This window comes from Notolepis coatsorum (genome assembly GCF_963971535.1).
Source record: "Notolepis coatsorum genome assembly, chromosome: 6".
In the NCBI taxonomy this organism is placed as follows: domain Eukaryota; kingdom Metazoa; phylum Chordata; class Actinopteri; order Aulopiformes; family Paralepididae; genus Notolepis; species Notolepis coatsorum.
Window position 1 is genome coordinate 80694436 of NC_140170.1, and position 21375 is coordinate 80715810.

Consider the following 21375-nt stretch of genomic DNA (forward strand, 5'->3'; position numbering starts at 1 on the left):
TGAGTTTATTTTTATATGGGTCTAGCATGGGTGTCTACCTCACCCTCACATACTACTGTATTTTTTCTTTTTACATTATTACTTTTATATTGCTTTTGCTCTTGATTTTAATTGTGGACAGGTACGTGCACACACACAGCATTAAATAATGACTTTATTGCCGCATTATGTTCGTTTTTCTACCTTCACGTATTTTTATTTGAACTATTATCATGTCCTTGTTTTATGTACTGGTGCTTATTTTATAACCTTTTCAGGTGTTTGTTGTATTATTGTTTATTTAGGTGAGATACATCTAGGGCACGTCTGTGAAACTTGTGGCAAACCTGGCATTTTAATCTGGCCCGCAGACTGAATCACTTTGATCAATTAATTGTGGCCTGCTGCCTCTCCTAGGCACAATTCAACTGGCCTGTGATACAAATCAAGTGCACCTCGGTCTCCCTGTGTGGCAATACAAATTACTTTTAAAAGCTCGTCAGTCATCCGCTTTCACTCGACTCAAGCCGTGGTGTTATTTGCTTGCATGTAATTTTACTTCATCAAGTGAATTATTGCCAATTCATCATAACCTAATCGGTGGAAATGATTGGTTTGGAAGATAAGTGAAAGCTATGGTAGAAAGAGATGCTGAGGTGAGAGATATTTTTTCCCTGTGTGTTGCTCGTGCGTGACGGAGTGTGTTCCACTTCCACCTCTTTTGGACATGCACTCGAGAGATAGTGTGGAGAATCGCGTGTGTGCATTGCCTGGAGTCGCCTTTTCGGACATGTAGCACACAGGACGTTGTGGAGGAAATTACCATGAGTAAGGATGTACTCAGTCAGATGTAGACATTGTGTTTAAACGGGGCTACCATGGACAGGGTGAGCAGCTTTAAGTACCTGGCGGTCCACATCTCAGAGGACCTGACATGGACAACACACAGACTCAGTCGTAAAGAAGGTGAAGCAGCGCCTCTACCACCTGAGACAGTTAAGGAAGTTCAGAGTATCGGGGAAGATACTCCAGTCCTTCTACTCCGGAGCTGTAGAGAGCATATTGACTGGAAACATCACTGCCTGGTATGGAAACAGCAAGGCACAGGACAAGAAGGCCCTACAGAGAGTGGTGCGCTCAGCTGAGCGTACCACGGGTATTGCACTACCACCCCTGCAGGTCTTATATAACAAGAGTTGCAAATCCAGAGCCTAGAATAATGAAAGACCCTCACCACCCCAACAACAGCCTGTTCAAGCTGCTGCGGTCAGGCAAACGCCTGCGCACACCAGCAACTAGGACAGAGAGACTTCGGCTCAGCTTCTTCCCCCAGGCCATCAGAGTCTTGAACACTGAACTCTCCACACACAAGCACACATGAGCACACACACAACACACATACTGTATACGCTCACACACTAACAGTCACTTTAGCACGAACACACACACGCACACACACACATGCTGCACACGCTCACACTCAACGGTCACTTTACACAATGAAAAGGTCACTTAAAAAGAAAACAGGAGTGGTTCTTGTATAGTATATAGATGGATATAGCAAGATAGAATAAGGATAGTATAACTGTAGATTGTATAGTATAGTATTGTATAGTAGTGTACATAAGACCCAGTGCCTCATCCGTAGCTAACATTGTATTGCACTATCGCAGGACCTTAGCATGCATTTTACCATGCTTTTTGTAAACTGTATGTACATTATACCTGTTATGTCTTAGTCTTACTACTTGCATTATTGCACAATCGCTGCGGGCATGACCACCCGCATTTCACTGTATGCGTGTATGCCGTGACAAATAAAACTCTTGACTTGACTTAGTTAACATGTTTATTTATCTCAAAGAGAGTATCAAGTACAAATAGGTTGAGAGTTATTGCTGGATGACTCCAGGAGAGACACAGGCCTAGTATCCCCCCAAAGAGCTCAAGAATCCAGTACAACCTAGGTATTTATAGTAGAGAGAAAGGGATTGTGGATAGGATGGGGTTGGAGGGGGAGCCAGGAATGGTGAGTTAGAAGGAGGCGGGGAATAGACTTGGGTTGGGGAGGGCTACAAGATAGATACAAGATACAAGAGTTTTATTTGTCACGGCATACAAGTATACAATTAAATGCGGGGGGTCTTGCCCGCAACGATGTGCATAATTACAATAGTAATATATAATAAGAATCCAATAGAACGTCATTGTGCAATAACAAGTAACAAAGTAGGGCATATCGGTATCTGTACATGAGTTATTTACAGAGCATGGTAGGACATGCTAGGTCCTGTGGTAGTGCAATACACTGTTAGCTACGGATGAGACACTGGGTCTTTATGTACACTGCTATACAATGCTTACAATCTCAAGCTATACTATACTATTCTTTAAGTGACCTTTCCTTCTGTAAAGTGACCATAAGTGTGAGCGTGTGCAGCATGAGTGTGTGTGTGCTCATGTTAAAGTGGCTGCTAGTGTGTGAGCGTGTACAGTGTGTGTGCTCATGTGTGCTTGTGCGTGGAGAGTTCAGTGTTCAAGGCTATGATGGCCTGGGGGAAGAAGCTGAGCCGAAGTCTCTCTGTCCTAGTTACTGGTGTTCGCAGGCGTTTGCCTGACCGCAGCAGCATGAACAGGCTGTTGTTGGGGTGGTGAGGGTCTTTCATTATCCTGCAGGCTCTGGATTTGCACCTCTTGTTGTATAGGACCTGCAGGGTTGGTAGTGCAATACCCGTGGTACGCTCGGCTGAGCGCACCACTCTATGTAGGGCCTTCTTGTCCTGTGCCGTGCTGTTTCCATACCAGGCAGTGATGTTTCCAGTCAAGATGCTCTCTACAGCTCCGGAGTAGAAGGACTGAAGTATCTCCCCATAACTTCCTTAACTGTCTCAGGTGGTAGAGGCGCTGCTTCGCCTTTTTTCACGACTGAGTCTATGTGTGTTGTCCATGTCAGGTCCTCTGAGATGTGGACCCCCAGGTACTTGAAGCTGCTCACCCTGTCCACTGTAGCCCCGTTTATCCTCAGTGGTGTGTGTGTCTCCTGCTGTCTCCTCCTAAAATCCACGATCAGCTCCTTGGTTTTACCAATGTTCAGGAGCAGGCTGTTGTCCTGGCACCAGTACCTCAACCTCCTCCCGGTAGGCCTTCTCGTCGTTGTCCGAGATCAGCCCCACCACCACTGTGTCGTCCGCAAACTTCACTATGGAGTTGGAGCTGAACTTGGCCACACAGTCATGTGTGTATAGTGAGTACAGCAGGGGGCTCAGAACACAGCCCTGGGGGGACCCGATGCTCAGGGTGATGGTGTTGGAGGTCTGACCCCCCACCCTGACCGCCTGGGGCCTTTCGCTCAGAAAGTCCAGTATCCAGGCGCTCAGAGCGGAGCTCAGACCCAGCTCGATCAGCTTGTCCACCAGTCTGGTGGGGACTATGGTGTTGAACGCTGAGCTGTAGTCAATGAACAACAGTCTCACATAGCCCCCCTTCTGGAGGGGGGCTGGAGAGGATTGAAAGGGGGGGGGGGGGGTAGAAACAAAGGTGTATAAATGGGGGAGGGTAGACAGATTGGAGAGGTGTGGGGGGAATAATAAGAATGGGAGGGGGGTTGGAATGACTGGGATATGTGTGAGGGGGTCATTATTCCACAACGTGTTCAGACATGTGGAAATATTGCGCTTGGTTTAGGTGAGGGGCCTAGGTACTGGTAGAGCCAGGGGAGGGGCGGGGCCTAGGTAGAGCCAGGGGAGGGGCGGGGCCTATAGGTAGAGCGAGGGCATGACGCAGAAAGCCTACCTCCTCTGCTTGTGTACAGAAGATCATCATTTAAAATATCTATTTAAATGGCATGTACAACTCGACATCTACAAGTCCATTTCCTCCATTGACTTCCATACTGAGTGGCGTTGGTCTGCAGTCTTATTAATAACAATACTAATACGACTTTATTTGTATTAGCACCTTTCATGCAAGAATTGCAGCCCGAAGTGCTTCACAGCAGTAAAAAAAAAAAAAAAAAAAAAAGGGCGTAAAGTGCAGACATAAAATTAGGCATCGTAGAATGTTAAACCACATACTCATTCAGGAACAGCAAAGTAATATCATTGGAATGACCAGTTAAAGACTCAGATTAACTTTACAAAGTAAAAATCTTCATCCAAATATACATCTATTAGATTGTGTTCATAATAATAATAATAAGCCGCATGCACGTTTTCTTTTGGAAAAATAATTAGCCACTTTCACATGGAGTCACAAAGTGAAGTCAGATGAGTGTTTTCTCTGCTGTAATCACAAACACTAAAGATCCCAGATGACTTATGCAAACGCTGGTGGTAGAGCGGCCTCTAACATGTCTTTGTTGCTTTAGTCAAACTACTGAACTATGAAAACAAATCTGCAGAGAGTGCTTTGAGCTCTTCACAGTGATGCATTAGGCTCTGCAGCAGACACAGGCCTCCAATTAACCTCCCTAACCTCAGCTAAATGCACACTGTCAAAGAGAGGATCCGTGCTTGATCAAAGCCTGGAGTGTCTGCTGCATTTGTTCCCGTGGTAACAGTATATAATATGGGATCAAAACAATAAACACAACGCCTCCTCTCTCTTTTTAAAGTGACTGGACAGTGAACACAACTGCCAAACTTCACATTAAGCGATCATGAATTAGCATTGTCCTTAAAAGTCTCTCTCTGCTCCCTTGCAGATTGAAGTTTGCAAATGTAATTATAAGTGTGTCATTATGAAGAGCAACTTTGCGCCGAGCTCTGAGATGCTTTTAAAGACGCAGCCCAAGTCACGTGGAAGTATTTCCACGTCTCTCGTGGCAATGTGAGAATTCCGCCAAGGACTCCAAGCCGCCCGTGCGACCTCCTCTACTACGCCACTGCCGCTCTGACTGTAAAGCTAGAGGCCTGGGATCTCTACAGCTGACATCATTAACCAGATTAGACCCCGCGCTCTGGCGGACTGATCCTCCCCCTGTTACAAGAGGATTTAGTGTGCCACTCCAGAGGAGAGAACACTTTTTAATCACCAAACAAAGGAGAACCGAGGGGACCGCAAGAGTGAGTACAAGCAAACAACGGGATTGTCTGTAAACACGGCGAACAAGCTGCGCGGAGATAGGGAGGGAGTCTAGGACAACGCGGCGTGTGCGCGCGGCACAAGTGGCCGATGAGCGTGTGTGGGGAGAATGAGGGAGGGATGAGGTCCGGAAAAAAAGAGATAGAGAGAGGGGGGGAGGAGGAGAAGAGGGGGGTCTGGCAAGAGTTGGTATGAATGTGTAGATAGAGGGGAGGACGACACACTTGTGTCATGAGGGACGGGCGGAGCACCCCCTGTGGAGAGACGAGAGCGAATCCGCCTGCGGTGTAAACAGTCTGCCAGCGCTGGTGGAGCTAGAGACGCCCAGCACGCAGGCAGGAGCCTCCAGATTTAGGTTTTGCTAAATAAAAAAAATAAAAACAGCCACCGCCAAGAACCAGCCGCCACATTCATCACACGTGCGTACAGTACAGCGCACGGCTAACGGTGGTGGTTGATAAAGCGATGTTACTGCCGCTGCTGATTGGGCCACTGTACCGATAAAAGAGGCGGACCGGTTGGCTCTGGGAGCTTCATTAGGAATGCTACCCCTTGCAAATGCTTCAACAGCAGAGCAGGAATTAGACGCTAAGCCCAAAAACCTTGAATCTCAGCCTGTGGAAGATGGGAGGAGAAAATAAAAGGCGCCTGTTTGAAAGCGAATCCTTGATCAATGCAAATGTCGGGGTTTTCCCGATTCCTCATGAATTTAGCTCGAGGGTTGTTGGAGATTTGCCTGGGAAACGTTGAGGAACACTGGGTGGGGCGGGGGCCAGGGAGCTTGATCTCAAAGCGGGTCAAGGCGCGAGGGGAAGTTATGAAATCAATCATGTTGAACTTTTTAAAGCCTATTCCCCCAATGCTTAATTACAATGCTTGGTTTCATGTGGCGCCTATGTAATTGTGTTTTATTTCCTTTTTCACATAATCTAAGACATTAAATCTCAACTACCATGTTGACATTATTTATAGTATCCGCATGACGGGTTTTACCATACAATATGCAATGGCCACAGCTCATTGGCCAACGTTGTAATTGAATGATAATCAGCTGCTATTAAATAGCATCTTGGTCGCAAACAACAAGGTGATTGTAATCAAAATTAGATTACAATCACCTTGTTGTTTGCTACCAAGATGTCTGTGATCCAATACATGAATCATCTCAACTAATTCACTGGTCATTGTTCGTTGCACTATTAGGTGTGATGTTCTCTGAATGTACTTGATGCACTTTAGCTATTACAGATGCAGCCCTCATGTCTCTGAGCTCTGCTCTGCTACTGCGGTAATCATGCACCTTTAACCTGGCAGTGCTGTTAACGAGGCAGTAGAGGTTTGATTTTTAAGAGCTGGATCTACAGTATATGTGTTACTGTGGGCAGAGTGTACAGTATGTTCCTTTGTATCTATTTTGTGTTGATGTAACTATGAATCTGTGTCTGTCTGTACCAAATACCACACCAGCCTTGGTTGTGTGGCTATTATATTCTATTCTATCCAAGGATGGCAACATCCACATGCTCACTTTAAACACTCACCTTTAACATTCACTTTACTCTATTTTCATCTATTTATTACAAATATTTGCACTACTTCCATACCTAATTATTTGCATGTAATTGCATTTTGTACTTTTTGTAGTACATTGTAGTTTGTATAATGTATATTTTGTATAGTGTTTTGTCACTTTATTCTATTTACTTTTTTTTACTGTATGAATCACATTGTCAGGCGGCTAATACAGAACAAAGCATTTCACTGTAATGTACTGTACATGAAGTTCTGTCTGTCTCATCCATGAGATGGGGTGAGTACGATCCGTGTTGACTCGTATAACATTGATAATAATAATGATGTTTCAAATATAATATGTCATTATAAATAATAGACCTACGAGGGATAGTCACTGATCGTCAGAGCAGCCTAGCAACGGTTCAGACTACAATTTGTATAGCTACTATCTCTAATTTAGGCACAGTCCCCATACAATAATCTGTTGCTACACCTTCTAAATTGCCAATTATTTCACCTGAATCTACAGTCAGTCTGAATCCACTTACTTTAAAAAAATAAATAAAAATTGGCCTGGGTTTTTTGTATATTGCAACATCAAAAATGAGACCACTTAAAGATCATGATCTCCGAAACAGATCCAGATGTCATATTATAGTAATAACAGAATAATGGTTACAATAAATCTGATGATGACTCCTCCATTGCATTAAGCCATTATACTGTATTTAGAATAGATAGAGTTGGAAAGGGGGGGGGGGGGGGGGTCATGTATGTGAAAATAATTTTGAAAAGCAGTAAATTCTAGTAAAACCAAGGCTACCATTTCCCTGCCTACAGAGGTAAAATATAATGACTGCTTGATAACTGAAGGTAAAGAGATTTGCCTTATTTATTCCAAAAAGAATTGGAGGGGGTGTCACAAAAACATACAGAAATACAGCATCATGTGTATAATTTTTGTATAGATTTCTTTCATGTGAAATAAAGAATATTTTAAGTTTCAAACTCCCCTCTAATCATTAATCAATTTGAATAGTCTGAAAAACTCTCCTACAATCATTAATCAAGTTGAATAGTCTAAAAACACTCTCCTCCAATCATTAATCAAGTTGAATAGTCTAAAAACACTCTCCTCCAATCATTAATCAAGTTAAATAGTCTGAAGAAAATCTCCTCCAATCATTAATCAAGTTACATATAGTCTGAAAAAACTCCTCCAATCATTAATCAAGTTACATAGTCTGAAGAAACTCTCCTCCAATCATTCATCAAGTTACATAGTCTGAAGAAACTATCATCCAATGATTAATCAAGTTACATATAGTCTGAAAAAACTCTCCTCCAATCATTAATCAACGTACATAGCCTGAAAAGTTACATAGCCTGAAGAAAAACTCTACCGAATCATTAATCAAGTTAATAGAGAGTCCGCTCTACCACATTATTTTGTGTCAGATCGCACCATGCTGTCTATGCTTGACTACGCAAGGCGTTGTGAACAAGGCATCACTCCGTTTTCACAGGTCAAAAAGCTAGAGTAGGGATGGCCCCCCTCCATTAGTCGATTAATTGGTCGGTGGGTTTTAGTCGACCAATAATTCGCTTTTTACCATGCTGAGTGAGTTATTTCCTGTGTGGAAAACTCAAATTGTACACATTTGTCGATGAAATCAACTAATCGATTAGTCGATAAAAATATATGGCCATTAGTCAACTAAGAATTCCTTTAGTCTTGAACAGTCCTGAGGCTGAGAACCACTGCTCTACTGCAGCTGGACTCTTTTCCAATATATCCTCAAGTCGAACACATCCTCATTTCCAATGACCTCCCCGCTGTGAGTGATGGACCTGGTGACTCTATATCTCACATCTCCATCTGTTCTACAGACCCAGCATGGTGACTCTACATCTCACATCTCCATCTGTTCTACAGACCCAGCATGGTGACTCTATGGCTCTGTTTAGACGGAAACGCTAGCAGGTGAATCCGCAAAAATATTTTTTCGGATGTGCCTTTTGTTTATACGGCAACAGCATATTTATGGGGAGAAACCACAAAAAAGTGAGACCACCTTCCTGGGTGGAATTCCTAGAAACGATAAACCTTTGCGCTATCATCTAAACTGTCAAACCGCATAAAACTATGACGAAAGGGTTCTCAAGGCTCTCGTCGCGCATACTGCTTACATCACAGGCATGCGCCAGTAGCCTAGAAGCGTAAACAAAGCATGTCTGATTCTATCCATGGCGATCACCTGAAGGCTACATTGGCAGTACTTTTAAATACACAAGAATCTGTCCCGCGGCTATCGCAACTATTAGTGACTGGAGCCACTGTATGTGAGTGACTCTGCTTTGGTCCAATCACATTCCCCCACCCACAGTCTGCGAATCAGAGGCAGAGTAGGGCGGGACTTCACAGCACGTCATGTGACATATGCGCCAATCGTGTGACAGCGGGGCTCCGTCGTCTCGAGTCTTTACAGCCTCGTCTGCACGCAGAATTCCATCCCAAAACACTAGTCTAAACGCAACATTAAAAGTGAGACCGCAAGTCGACTTTTGCGGTTTCTGTTCAGACTCTCTCCGTCTAAACATGGCCTATATCTCACATATCCATCTGTTCTACAGACCCAGCATGGTGACCAGTGGTGCGTTATTGAAATCATCTGGGGTGACACGCACCACGTGCACGCGCGCTCCCGGCGCGTGCGCGCGCTCCCGCGAATGCGCATTTAATGTCCCCTCGCTTGGGCACAGACTAAAGACAGTGCCTAATTGCCTCTACGAATGGAATGTAACACGTCTTCACAACAAGGTTAGGTGTGAATGTGTCTGAGAACGTATTTAACACACCTGACGACCGGAGCTATTGATATGCAAATAGCGAGTGAGGTTACACACCGTGCTACCCCGTCCCATGAACAACGCATGCCTGATGGTGACTCTACATCTCACATCTCCATCTGTTCTACAGACCCAGCATGGTGACTCTATGGGCGCGTTCACACCTACCCTGTTTGGTCCACTTTAAGTGGACCATGGTCCCTTTAAGTGGATCATGGTCCCTTTAGATCGATAGTCCGTTTGGTTTGTACAGGTATGAACGCAAACCGAACTATAATGAGGACCAAACAACCGAACCATGGTCCTCTTGAAAAGTTGGGACTCGGTTCGTTTCAAAGTGGACCATGGTTCGTTTGCTGTTGGTGTGAACGCAAAACGAACTTTATATAGTATCTAATCTAGAGCAAATGACTGAAATGAGTGACAGGTGCCTAGTGGCGGCGGTCGCGCGACCCAACTTGACAGCGCCAAGTGACAGCTTGCGCGCGACCCAACTCAAATGAATGACAGGCGTGCGGACAGTCTCTCTCGTCCTCTCTCTCTCTCTCTCTCTCTCTCTCTCTCTGCCTGCCTCTCTCTCTCTTCCTCTCTCTGTCTCTCTAGACTGGCGCCGCGCGCGGACAGTCTCTCTCGTCCTCTATCTCTCTCTCTGCATCTCTCTCTCTCTTCCTCTCTCTGTCTCTCTAGACTGGCGCCGCGCGCGGACAGTCTCTCTCGTCCTCTCTCTCTCTCGCTCTCTCTCTCTATATCTCTACTCTCTAGTCGACTTGCGCCACGCTCGTAATGACAGTATCTCTCTGCTTTATCACAAGAGACGCTGTCGGCAACTGTTATGTTTGTGAGTGCTAGTCCAATAGATGAACGACTTGGCGACAGCATGTCCTTTGTTTACAAATTAGATCCGCACCAAACAGGGTAGTGTGAACGCAGACCAAATCAAACAATGTAACATTTTCACATTTGGTCCACCAGAAAGTCCGGACTATCCACGGACTTTCAGATGTGAACACACCCTATATCTCACATCTCTATCTGTTCTACAGACCCAGCATGGTGACTCTATATCGCACATCTCTATCTGTTCTACAGACCCAGCATGGTGACTCTATATCTCACATCTCTATCTGTTCTACAGACCCAGCATGGTGACTCTATATCTCACATCTCTATCTGTTCTACAGACCCAGCATGGTGACTCTACATCTCACATCTCCATCTGTTCTACAGACCCAGCACAGGACCATGGTGACTCTATATCTCACATATATATCTGTTCTACAGACCCAGCACAGGACCATGGTGACTCTATATCTCACATCTCTATCTGTTCTACACACCCAGCACAGAAGTTCGTCCAGCTTGCGTATGCACTGCCGGGCTCTAGCCATTATGTAAGCGGGCTACTCACACAATAATGGCACTCAACCAGTAGGGGGATCAGGTTACACCAATTTATTACATGGCGTTTTCACATTCGCCGAAATGCTTGCTTGTGATTGGTCAATAGCCCCCTGACTGTTTTTTCAATAATGACCGCTGTGCGCAGCTGTTCGCAATCAAGCCCACTGACACACTGTTTCAGTGCAATTAGACACTGCCGTGCCGGCGTTCTGCTGCCAGCGATGACAGGGGGCGGAGCGACGAGCGGAGCCAGAACACAGCGGAGCCAGAACGAGGTCATTGTCGCAAAATAATTGACCTTCACTGACGTTTAAAACACCTCGCCGAAGCGGCTCGGTATTTTAAACTACGTGTCGGTCAATTATTTTGCGACAATGACCTTGTAGCTATACATTATCCCTTACATACTGGATTATTGTGGATTATTTTTTTTTTTTTTTTTTTTTTTTTTTTTTTTATTATTGGTCTTTTTCCCACTCCATTTTCCTCCGATTTTCTCCCATCCCAATGTTAGTCGTATGCCAATTCCCAGTCCCTTCCTGGTCGCTGCGCTTTACCCCCCACAGTCAGATCATTTGGGTGAGTGGAGGCTACCACGTGCTTCCTCCGACACACGTCCAGCCAATCACCGCTTCTTTTCACCTGGCAGCGCGGATTCTCATTGAGAGGGCGTAGCGTGTGGGAGGACCACACTATCCCCCTCACGTCCAATCCGCGCTTAGCAGGCGCCCCGACCGAACTGTAGGAGTCGCTGTTTACAACGACCCGGACCCACCCCGCCAGCTTCTCCCACCCTCTGATACAGCCAATTGTATCAGTGCAGACGGCCAGCCAAGCTGGTGACAACCCCGGAGCTGTGAGCTGGATTCGAACAGGCGAACCAAGCTCACAGCTCCGGGGCTGGTGACGAACGCAATCTCCGCTCGACCACCTAACCGCCCCCTATTGTGGATTATTCTATAGTTAGGCTATACTGTAGGTTGAATGAATGAAAACTTTATTTAACAGATTGCAGAATGGGTACAATACAGTACGGCTCAATACACACAATTGTTAAGGGGATGCAGACCTGAGAAAGAAGTTTGTCTCGTTTCCATCAGGGTCCCCCTACCTACAGACAGTATGGTATGTAGCCAGTGATGCAGTGGTGGTACCACTCGGTACCACGCCGTCCTAGCAGTTTGCTGAGCAGAAGTGCGCGCACGGATGTGCACGCGCGCACACACAAAAATGCTTTCACAACTTTCACTCTACTGTCGCGCCGTGTGCCAAGTACATGGCACTTATCACCTAGTCTTTGCATAGCATAACAAAGAAAGAGAAGTGCAAGACCAAAATACAAGCCCTGTGGGGGGTTTGCTTGAGCTGGTCTGTGCACAAGCGAGGGAACTTGTATGCGCGTGCACGGGATCGCGCGTGCACGTGGTGTCCAGGCAGTTCTGATATTACGACTGCAACCCTGTATGTAGCCTGCAATTCATCATGCAATACCGGGTATTGATATAAGCATATCAATTGAAGCATAGCTGTGTATACAGTATCCCACAGTAATACATTAGTAGCTTAGTTATTGTTCAGTTAGCTAGCTAGGGCTAGCCTCCAGGGTCCATGTATGGTGTCCCATCTATGTTCAATTCACATCAACCAAATGAAAAATTATTTTTTAGTCTTCTCCCTTAACAGAACCACGTGAAATAGCGGCTCAAATGCAGTTTTTTCCTATTGCCCAGTTAAAATAAAAAAGACTTAACTGTATTAAACTATTTTACAATAATATTTTCCGAACAGACCCTCCAGGCTATTGTGTTCTCTCAGTCGGTTCTAACCGATGATGAGGTGAACAATGAGGAGCGACGTCAAACGTTCTGCCGTAATGGCATCACAATGGTTCAGTGTTTTTTTTTGTATGATTGTTTGAAAGGCCAACAAGAAATACATTTGTATCACTGAATTAAATAGGCTGTGTGGCGCAGAGGTAAGAATTCAGACTGTTCTGCGGGAGACCCGAGTTTGACACTTTTTTCTTGTTTCTCAAAAATATACTGTATATCTTTTTTTTCTTTTACAATATAAAGGAAGCCATTTCTCGGTTTCCCTTCAGACTGGCCCAAAGAAAAAGAAGAAAACACAAGAATACATCAAATACAGATGAATAAAGCTTGGAGAAAACAAATATGGCTGTTTTGTTTCTTTGTACTATGAGAAGCACGTTCTAGTTTTACTTGTGATACTTGTACTTTTGATATAAGTGCATTTTAACACCAGATACTTTCAGATCACCCTCTACGTGTAGAGTAGTTGAAACTTATCTGCCGATTAGTTGGATATGGAATAATTAATTACAGGAGACACTTTTATTTACCCTTTTAGATGTGAGAAACACAACACTACTCTGACCCCAAACGTAACTAAATACAGATGCTTTATTTGATTAGGAAATAAATTATAAACCCTGACATTTACAGACCCTTTGTTTTTCTAAAATATAATAATAATAATAATAATAATAATAATAATAATAATAATAATAATAATAATAATAATAATAATAATAATAATAATAATAATATTACTATAATAATAATAATAATAATAATAATAATAATAATAATAATAATAATAATAATAATAATAATAATAATAATAATAATAATAATAATAATAATAATAATAAAGCAAGGCATACATACATTGGGAGATATCTTCAATGAACGGTGTTTCTGTAGCTATCATGAAATTTATAACAAATGTAACCTCACCAACTCCACTTATTATTTCTATATACAGTTATTAGCAACTTTTAAGGCTCATGGAGTCCCATTAAAGATACCACTTGAGCACCACAGATATCACAAATTCTTCTATGAAAGGGAGACATCGAGAGGCTTCGTATCAGACTTTTATCATCACTTACTTACTTCTTCGTATGGAGTCCTCCCCCTAGACTCAGTCTGGAGGAGGGATATACCAGACTTGGAAGTGGATTTTGATTGGCAAGAAGTCTGGGCAAACGTTCGACTAGCGTCACGCAACCCGGATCATCAACAGATTAATCTTAATTATATTCATAGGACTTACCTGACTCCTATAAGATTGAACTGAATGGGGCTTAAACAAGACTCTCTATGCTCCTTGTGTTCAAGGGGTGATATCGGTACATTTATACATATGTACTGGGAATGCCCCCCTGTTAAGATATTCTGGGAAGAAGTAACCACGCAATTATCAGAATTTTTATTTCTGAACATACCTGTACTGCCTTCTGTATTGTTGTTGAATGATGTTTCTCAAATAGCAGCTACTAAACAGCTAAAGAGACTAATTTTGTCCGGTCTTACGGCTGCTAAAAAGCTGATAGCATCACGCTGGATTCAACCGGATAAAATGTGCCTAAAAGGTATGGGCTCTTACTTATCTCGCTGTGATTTATCTAGAGATATCTACAGCAAGAATTTTAGGTGTCAATGAAGCCAGCATTGCAATCTGGTTAGAAGTGGTGGAGAGAATAAAGGTTAGCATATTAATTGTAATCCTTGGTTAGAAGCGAAATAATGGATGGATTATCCAAGGGGGGTCCTGGGGGGGGGGGGGGGGGGGGAAGAAGAGCGAGTAAGAGCATATGTATGTATTGTATTGTATTGCAAGTATAATGTATATATCTCGTAAACTACATTTATATTGATTCAAATATTGGAATGTATAATCATGTGATTTATTGTGGATATTTACTGTAATGCTTGTGTGTCTAGTTTTATGTCATGTCAAAAAAAAATTATATAAAAATAATAATAATAATAATAATAATAATAATAATAATAATAATAATAATAATAATAATAATAATAATAATAATAATAATAATAATAATAATAATAATAATAATAATAATAATAATAATAATAATAATAGTTATTTGTATAGCACCTTTCATACAAAAATTGCAGCTCAAAGTGCTTCACAACAGAAAATATAATATAATTTGTATAATTATTAAATAATTAATAATTATATATAATTATAATATAAATATACAATTTGTACTACAGTATGCAGTGATGTTTTATCCTTTTTTGTTATTTATTTATATAAACTATAATAAATAGTTGATTTAGTTACTATATGCCTACTGTAGATACAAGTGCATTAAAAGGTTTTGTTCAATTGTCTTGTTTCCATCACAGGGTAAAATAGGTTTGTCAAGCAATTACTCACTACCCACCCTGCCCCAATTATAATTTTCTTCCAGATATCACCCCTGCAAAAAAATACTTTGCCCTGTAGCCTGTTTGGAAGAAAATGCAATATATATCACCTCTTTTTTTGGGGCCAAGGGAGAAATTAGGTTTGCTAGGCATCAGGCAAGACTACTGTACTACAGATTCCCTCCCTTCACCTCCCCTGCAGAGAAACCCATTCGTTCGGCGTTGCACATTTTAGGTTTCCCGCATGGGAGTCCAAAAATGTTTTCACTTTTCAGTTATACATTTTGGGCTGCATATAGTTTGTGATGCGGTTCTCACACTAAGTCACTGTTTAATACATCTCTATCGTAGACTAAATATGGAATGTGCCCAAACAGCAGATTTAAACAATGCCGTCCAACACTATGTGATATAGTTTGTGTTGTCCACATATAGCCATTTCCCAAACAAACTGACTGACCCCGTTTGTAAGTAACCTGAATGTTGAACATGATAATTATGAATGTGGCTTAATGTTGACGTGTTGACAGTAGCAGTCACCTGTCTTTCCAGTGTTCTTCATGGTGGTCTTGTTGGAGGACTCCAGGTGGAACTTGTCGAGCGTCAGCTCCTGGCACCCCTGGGACACCTTGGCGTCCTCCTCCACAATGTTGACAGGCGACTGGTTCCTCTCACCGCATTCGGGGTATGAGGCGGGCCAGCCTCGAGGCCCATGGCTCCCTGCAGGACAAGAGAAGAGACGGGACATACTTAACGACTAGTCCTCACCTTTACCCTGGTACAGTAGAACTGTTACGATACTAGGGATGGGCACCGATTTCCGAATAGTCGTTGAATTGTTCAAATAAATCGATATTTTTCCGATAATTTATGCAAATATCGTTTAGTCTCAAGAAATATATTTCAGCCTTGTTTTTAACGGCATCTACAATATGTTGGTGTATGTGTTACACCGCTGAACAGACAAGAAAAAAGATGAAAAGAAAGAGAGACCGGAGATGTTACACGGTAGCAACGTTGTGTACGTTTGCCATGTTGTTTCACTATGTTCACACATCTCAAGCATCAGTGATGTAGCCTTGTAGTTCCCAGTGACCATCAAATAGTAATTTAGTGTTTTTCCCCCCCATCCCTATATGATACCAGTGTTTCATAATGTTTCACACCCTAGGAACGCATGCATGCAGCGGTGGAGAAGTCACTTCCTCCGGCATCCCGAGACGCCGTCTGTGCTCTTTTAATCCCCCGTCGCCTACAGTGGTGCACCTACAAAGGAATAATCCACGAAGACAGGGTCTCCCCTTCAGCTCCTCTGGGGTACAATGGGGCTGACGAAACAACAAAAGGCCGGTGGGATCAGAGGAACAGGCGGAGCGCGGACGGATTCTCGCGTTTCTGGGTTAACACACGATCCGTGGTGCCGTTCCCTACAGATACGGGGGCAGCTTTTCAAGTGGTGAGACAGATGAATTCCTCCTGGATAGAGTGGCTTTACGTGACATGCTATGATCAAACGCCTTCCAAACTGAACAAAATGGGCAAGCGTTCCTCAAGAACACAGCTCGATTCTATTTGAAGTACCAATTGCGTTTTTGACTGATCAGCACTTGAAAGCAACAAGCGTACATACGGATGCGTATGAGTGTACACTACACTACAACTACAGTACACACAGACACTGTAAACACATGGTTGCACATGTACAAGCGTACACACACACACACACACACACACAACTACAAAGTCAAATCATTTGCATGCGGTCTTTGAAATGAACGCTAGTGTGATATGCGAAGGCACTACGACTCAGGAATATGCTTAAGATGTGTTCATTGCCTGAAATGATGAGGCCCCTTTCCTCCGTGCTGAAAATCACCTGGAGGCTTACCAGTCAGTGAGGTCTGGATCCCACTGAAAGGCTGGCATGGATTTGAAGGCGTGTCTGTGACTAATGGCCGTATCAGTAAGCAACGGGATTGCAATCATCAGTCATCGCTTTAGTCTAAGAAATATGTCCGCACCAGTACCACTCTAATATCTCACACCCTACAGTAGGGGCGGACACTTTACCGCGTGCAACACTAGGACCAGAACTCAAGTCAAAGCGTGCCACTCAAAAGTACAGTATTTATTTACAACGTAGGATTATTTCAGCTGGAGTCAGGCAAGAGTATCGCGTAGCCATAATGTATATATGGGACAAGAGAAAAATTTACATTCAGTACACATCGGTACCTTTGTTTTGTTGGTGCATCATGGTTAAGTCCAGCAATTACTTTCCAACATTGGTCGCCATTGAGTGCCATTTTAAAAAGTTACATTTGATTTGTTTTCAGACAAGCTCCTTCAGTTATTTTCACATTCAGCTGCAGGATATTTCCATGTTTCCCTACCTGGATGTTTAATATTACACTTGTGAATCTCTGGGTGACCTACAACTAAGAGGTTATGACTATTTCTGGGACTTGATAGTCTTCTGCATGATTTATATTTGTTTGTTTGTCCTAAAGTTGTAACAAATGCAGACTAATCCGCTTACTCCCCAAGTAGTTTTCCCCCTAAAATCGGAGTAGTGATGATGCCGGTCCAGTGTTTCCCCTACAATTGCCTTGAAGGGGCGGCCCTCCCCACCAACGGGACCCATTTTTTATTTATTTTTTTACTTTATTTTTTAGCGTTTATCGCTTTTTCTGGTCAAGCATGACCGACAGAAGCAGGTTGAATGGGATGTAGAGTAGGGGAAGACACTGAGAAAATACGGCGGGTCCGGGAATCGAACTCGTGTACCCCAGATCCGTGACGAGCACGGTTGTCCCCGACGCAGAAATAGCGCAGAGATACGCGGTGAGCTACGGGAGCTCCCCAACGGGACCCATCTTATGTGTGTTGTCATTGTAAATAAGTTAATTTATGTGTTGGAAATAAATATTGTTAATATTTATTTACCTAATTTATGTGCAATCGTTTCATTTCAGCTCAGTGTAGAGAAATGCACCGATACTAACAACCGCCTTACTGCGCTATGGTTGACACCACTTATCCGTGACACGCACGCCCCGCGACAACACTAGTAGTTTAGGGGGGCCTACCACTCCCCCTGAAAAGAATCCTAGGGGAAACACTGCGGTCTGATGATCAGATAAACTATGTGTCAACTGGCTAAGCACAATAAGTGGCCAGAAGTATGTGACTGTTTAATCCAAAGTAAAAGTGAATTCATTCAAACTATTTTGAACTTTTATGTAATCAGAATCCTCTACCCTCCCCGACAGCCATACCCTTTTTATAATCACAAGCAATGTAATCGCTTTGAATAGTTGTAGTTGTGTATTGCCTCTGGACAGCAAGCACCAGAGAGAGAGAATGATGGAGAGAGAGAGAGCAAGAGCGCTACTTCACAATTACGAATGCACTTATCTTTACAGTCTATAGAATGCACTCAATTGGGCGGCTGGGTGGCGTAGCGGAGATTGCGCTCGTCTCTTTTAACGGGTTTGCTCAATACATTCAATGAAGATATTACCGTACTTTTCGGACTATAAGCCGCGGCTTTTTCCCCCATTTTTCGACCCTGCGGCTTATATAACGGTGCGGCTTATATGTGAATCGACGTGACCAAACCCCAAAATGTTAAAATCTAAATATTGCTTTTTTGACTGCATTGAAATGTTATTTATCTGTTCCCTTATTTGCTAAACTTAATATAACTTGTAAATGAGTTAATTCTTGTTATTTGTCCAACAGTATTGTGTCCCAATGCTAATTACATATGGTAATTAAACATTAAAACACCTGCGGCTTATAGTCCAGTGCGGCTTATATATGTACACATCATTCAATTTAGCTGCTGCGGCTTATAGTCCGGTGCGGCTTATAGTGCGAAAAGTACGGTAATTGGTGCCCTCACATTGCTTCGAATTGGCCAACAGGGATGCCACGAATGCCAAAAAAAACACATAATTTTGGCCCCTAATGAATGAGTGTCTGTCTAAGGAGAGATGCATCACACTCCGACATCAACCCTCACCATTCTACAACGTCCAATCAGATATCACACGAACAAGCAGGATACTGTAATCTATATTATACAAGCATTAGGTAACATACAGGGGTCAAAAAAGGCTCTGCCTTTTGCCAGGTCGCCATTGTAAATACGAATTCGTTAAATAAAGGTTAAATAAAACAAAAAATAAAGTGTAGGGCATGATATGTTTACTGTTGTTTTTCTTGTTTGCATTTCAAAATCAACAAGTTTGTTCAACGGATGAATGCATAGCTTATCTGGACCAAAAGACCTTCACTGGAACAATGATTCAATGAACGCTGCAATGGCTGAATCATTACTTGCAGCAGATGTGCAGATAAAAGCCTCTCACAGTAAGACCTTGTATTGACTGACTACTGCCAGAGCCATTAATTACCAGAGTTTGGCCAGGTTCGGAGTCAGGATGCCATGTTGCAGCCACCTTTATCATAGTGAGTCATAAGCCACTGACGTTACCAAACCTCGCTGTCCAAATTCTGGTAATAGATAGCTCTGACTACTATAGAATTCTATGAAATACTAAGTTCCTCACTGTTGTGAAGGATCAGATTAAACCGAATATGTATATTTATTTATATATATATATTTAATTGTATTTGTATATCGTTTGATATCCCCTGTATATTCCTTGTACAATATGCATTGAATATCCCCGTTTCTACTAAACAGCCCATAATAGTTTCATTCTACCATTGGACGAGAACCTGGCGCCAGGTTGCCATACCCCTAGGTCCAAGTTCAATCGTGCCGCCTAACATGTCGAGGCAAACCCCCGGTTCCGCGCAGTAATATGTCGGGCGAAATACGTGTGGTACTATTTGTTCATAGCGCATATATATATGGCGCTCGTGAAGTGGAACTTTCTTTTAGTCCAGTTCTTTACCCTCCAACAGAGTGACAGACGCAAAAGCCTCCCCACGAAGCACGTGCGGTGTAGTAGGGCCTACTTGGCCCAGAATAGGCATTGAGATATCGTGTAGATTAATAGTTGAATGGTCATAGTTTGGCACCATACCGTCGAGTTGGACGTATTCTATTAAGCTAATAATAGTCTATTTATGTATGGTGCATCGTTCGGTTCGAGTTCTACAGTTATCAGTACCCCCATCGTTCCTGACGTTATCTGGACGCTTATCCAGGCTGGTCAGACCCCTAGTGGTGATTGCATCCGAGGAGCTCCGGGTCAAGAGCGACTGGACCTGTATATTGGATTACTCTACCCGACGACGGCGAGCCTTCCACGGCTCTTGGATTATGCTTTGTGTGCTTTGATTATTCCATGGATAAAGGCCAACACTGTCGAGTGTTGGAATTACCCCCCGGAGAGGACTCCAGGTGAGGCGGCGCTCTACACGTGAGGTCGCACCACGTCTCTCCGTTGTGGACCGGCAGATACCGTTCCACAGAGGGTCCAGCTGTATTCGTCTGCTGCCCGAGGTTCTGTGGGCACTGTGTCTAAGACTTTGGATTCTCCCAAGACACCGTCGGCCAGATGGGATACCGCCAGCGGCTTCTCTAACCCCCCCCTCCTACTGTCTTACAACCAGCGGGACCCCCCCCCCCCTTAGTGTATCCAGCTATAATCATTTAAGTACCATCGCTATCGTTTCCTAAATATTCCAGGTTGTATACTTACTCCCTGCGCAACCAGAGATTGGACATTCAATGTTGATTTACCTACGAATACTCATTTGCCATAAAAGTGCATATTCAATATTTCAAATCATAAATGTAATTAAGTGAATGTTGTATACACCCTTTGCTGTATTAAATATTCGATTTGGTACATTTGTGTTGGTTCGTTTCATCAGGTGGGAAAGTGTTCATCATACTTATATCTTGTACTGGGTGGCCAGAAGTTAAAGTACATGAGGTAGTGGTATTAAATATCATATCTAACAATACAATCAGGGAATTGTACCCCTCAGCTACACTCACAAAAGAACAGCCATCAATGCTGTTAATAGTATGACGCCTGATGTCCATTCCCTTTCTGTAAAAAAATAAATAAGTAAAGAAAATACTACTCTCTCCTCTCTTTGGCAGAACAGTCTACATACAGTACAATGGCTTAATCTGCTTGGAAAATGTACCATTCACAACACAACAAATTAGGCTTTGTGGACCACAGACAATACTGAAATACAAAAAAAAACACCTTCTGGTTCAGAGAAAAATGGCTCCCGAGAGACAGCAATACAACTGCTGGGGTGTATGCTATGTATGGAGACAGCCTGCCATGCAGCCCTATACTATAGACTAGGGTAGCAAGGTGGCACAGTGGTTAGCACTGCTGCCTCA

General features: G+C 43.1%; 1 protein-coding gene across 1 annotated transcript in view; it reads right to left on the reverse strand.

The window, feature by feature from the left end:
• The window catches only part of ca16b (carbonic anhydrase XVI b), a 427352-nt gene that overhangs the window by 175243 nt on the left and 230734 nt on the right, over positions 1-21375 (reverse strand). The window contains 1 exon segment of the mRNA XM_084315656.1: positions 15570-15749. Within this exon segment, the coding sequence (XP_084171782.1) occupies positions 15570-15749 (180 nt within the window).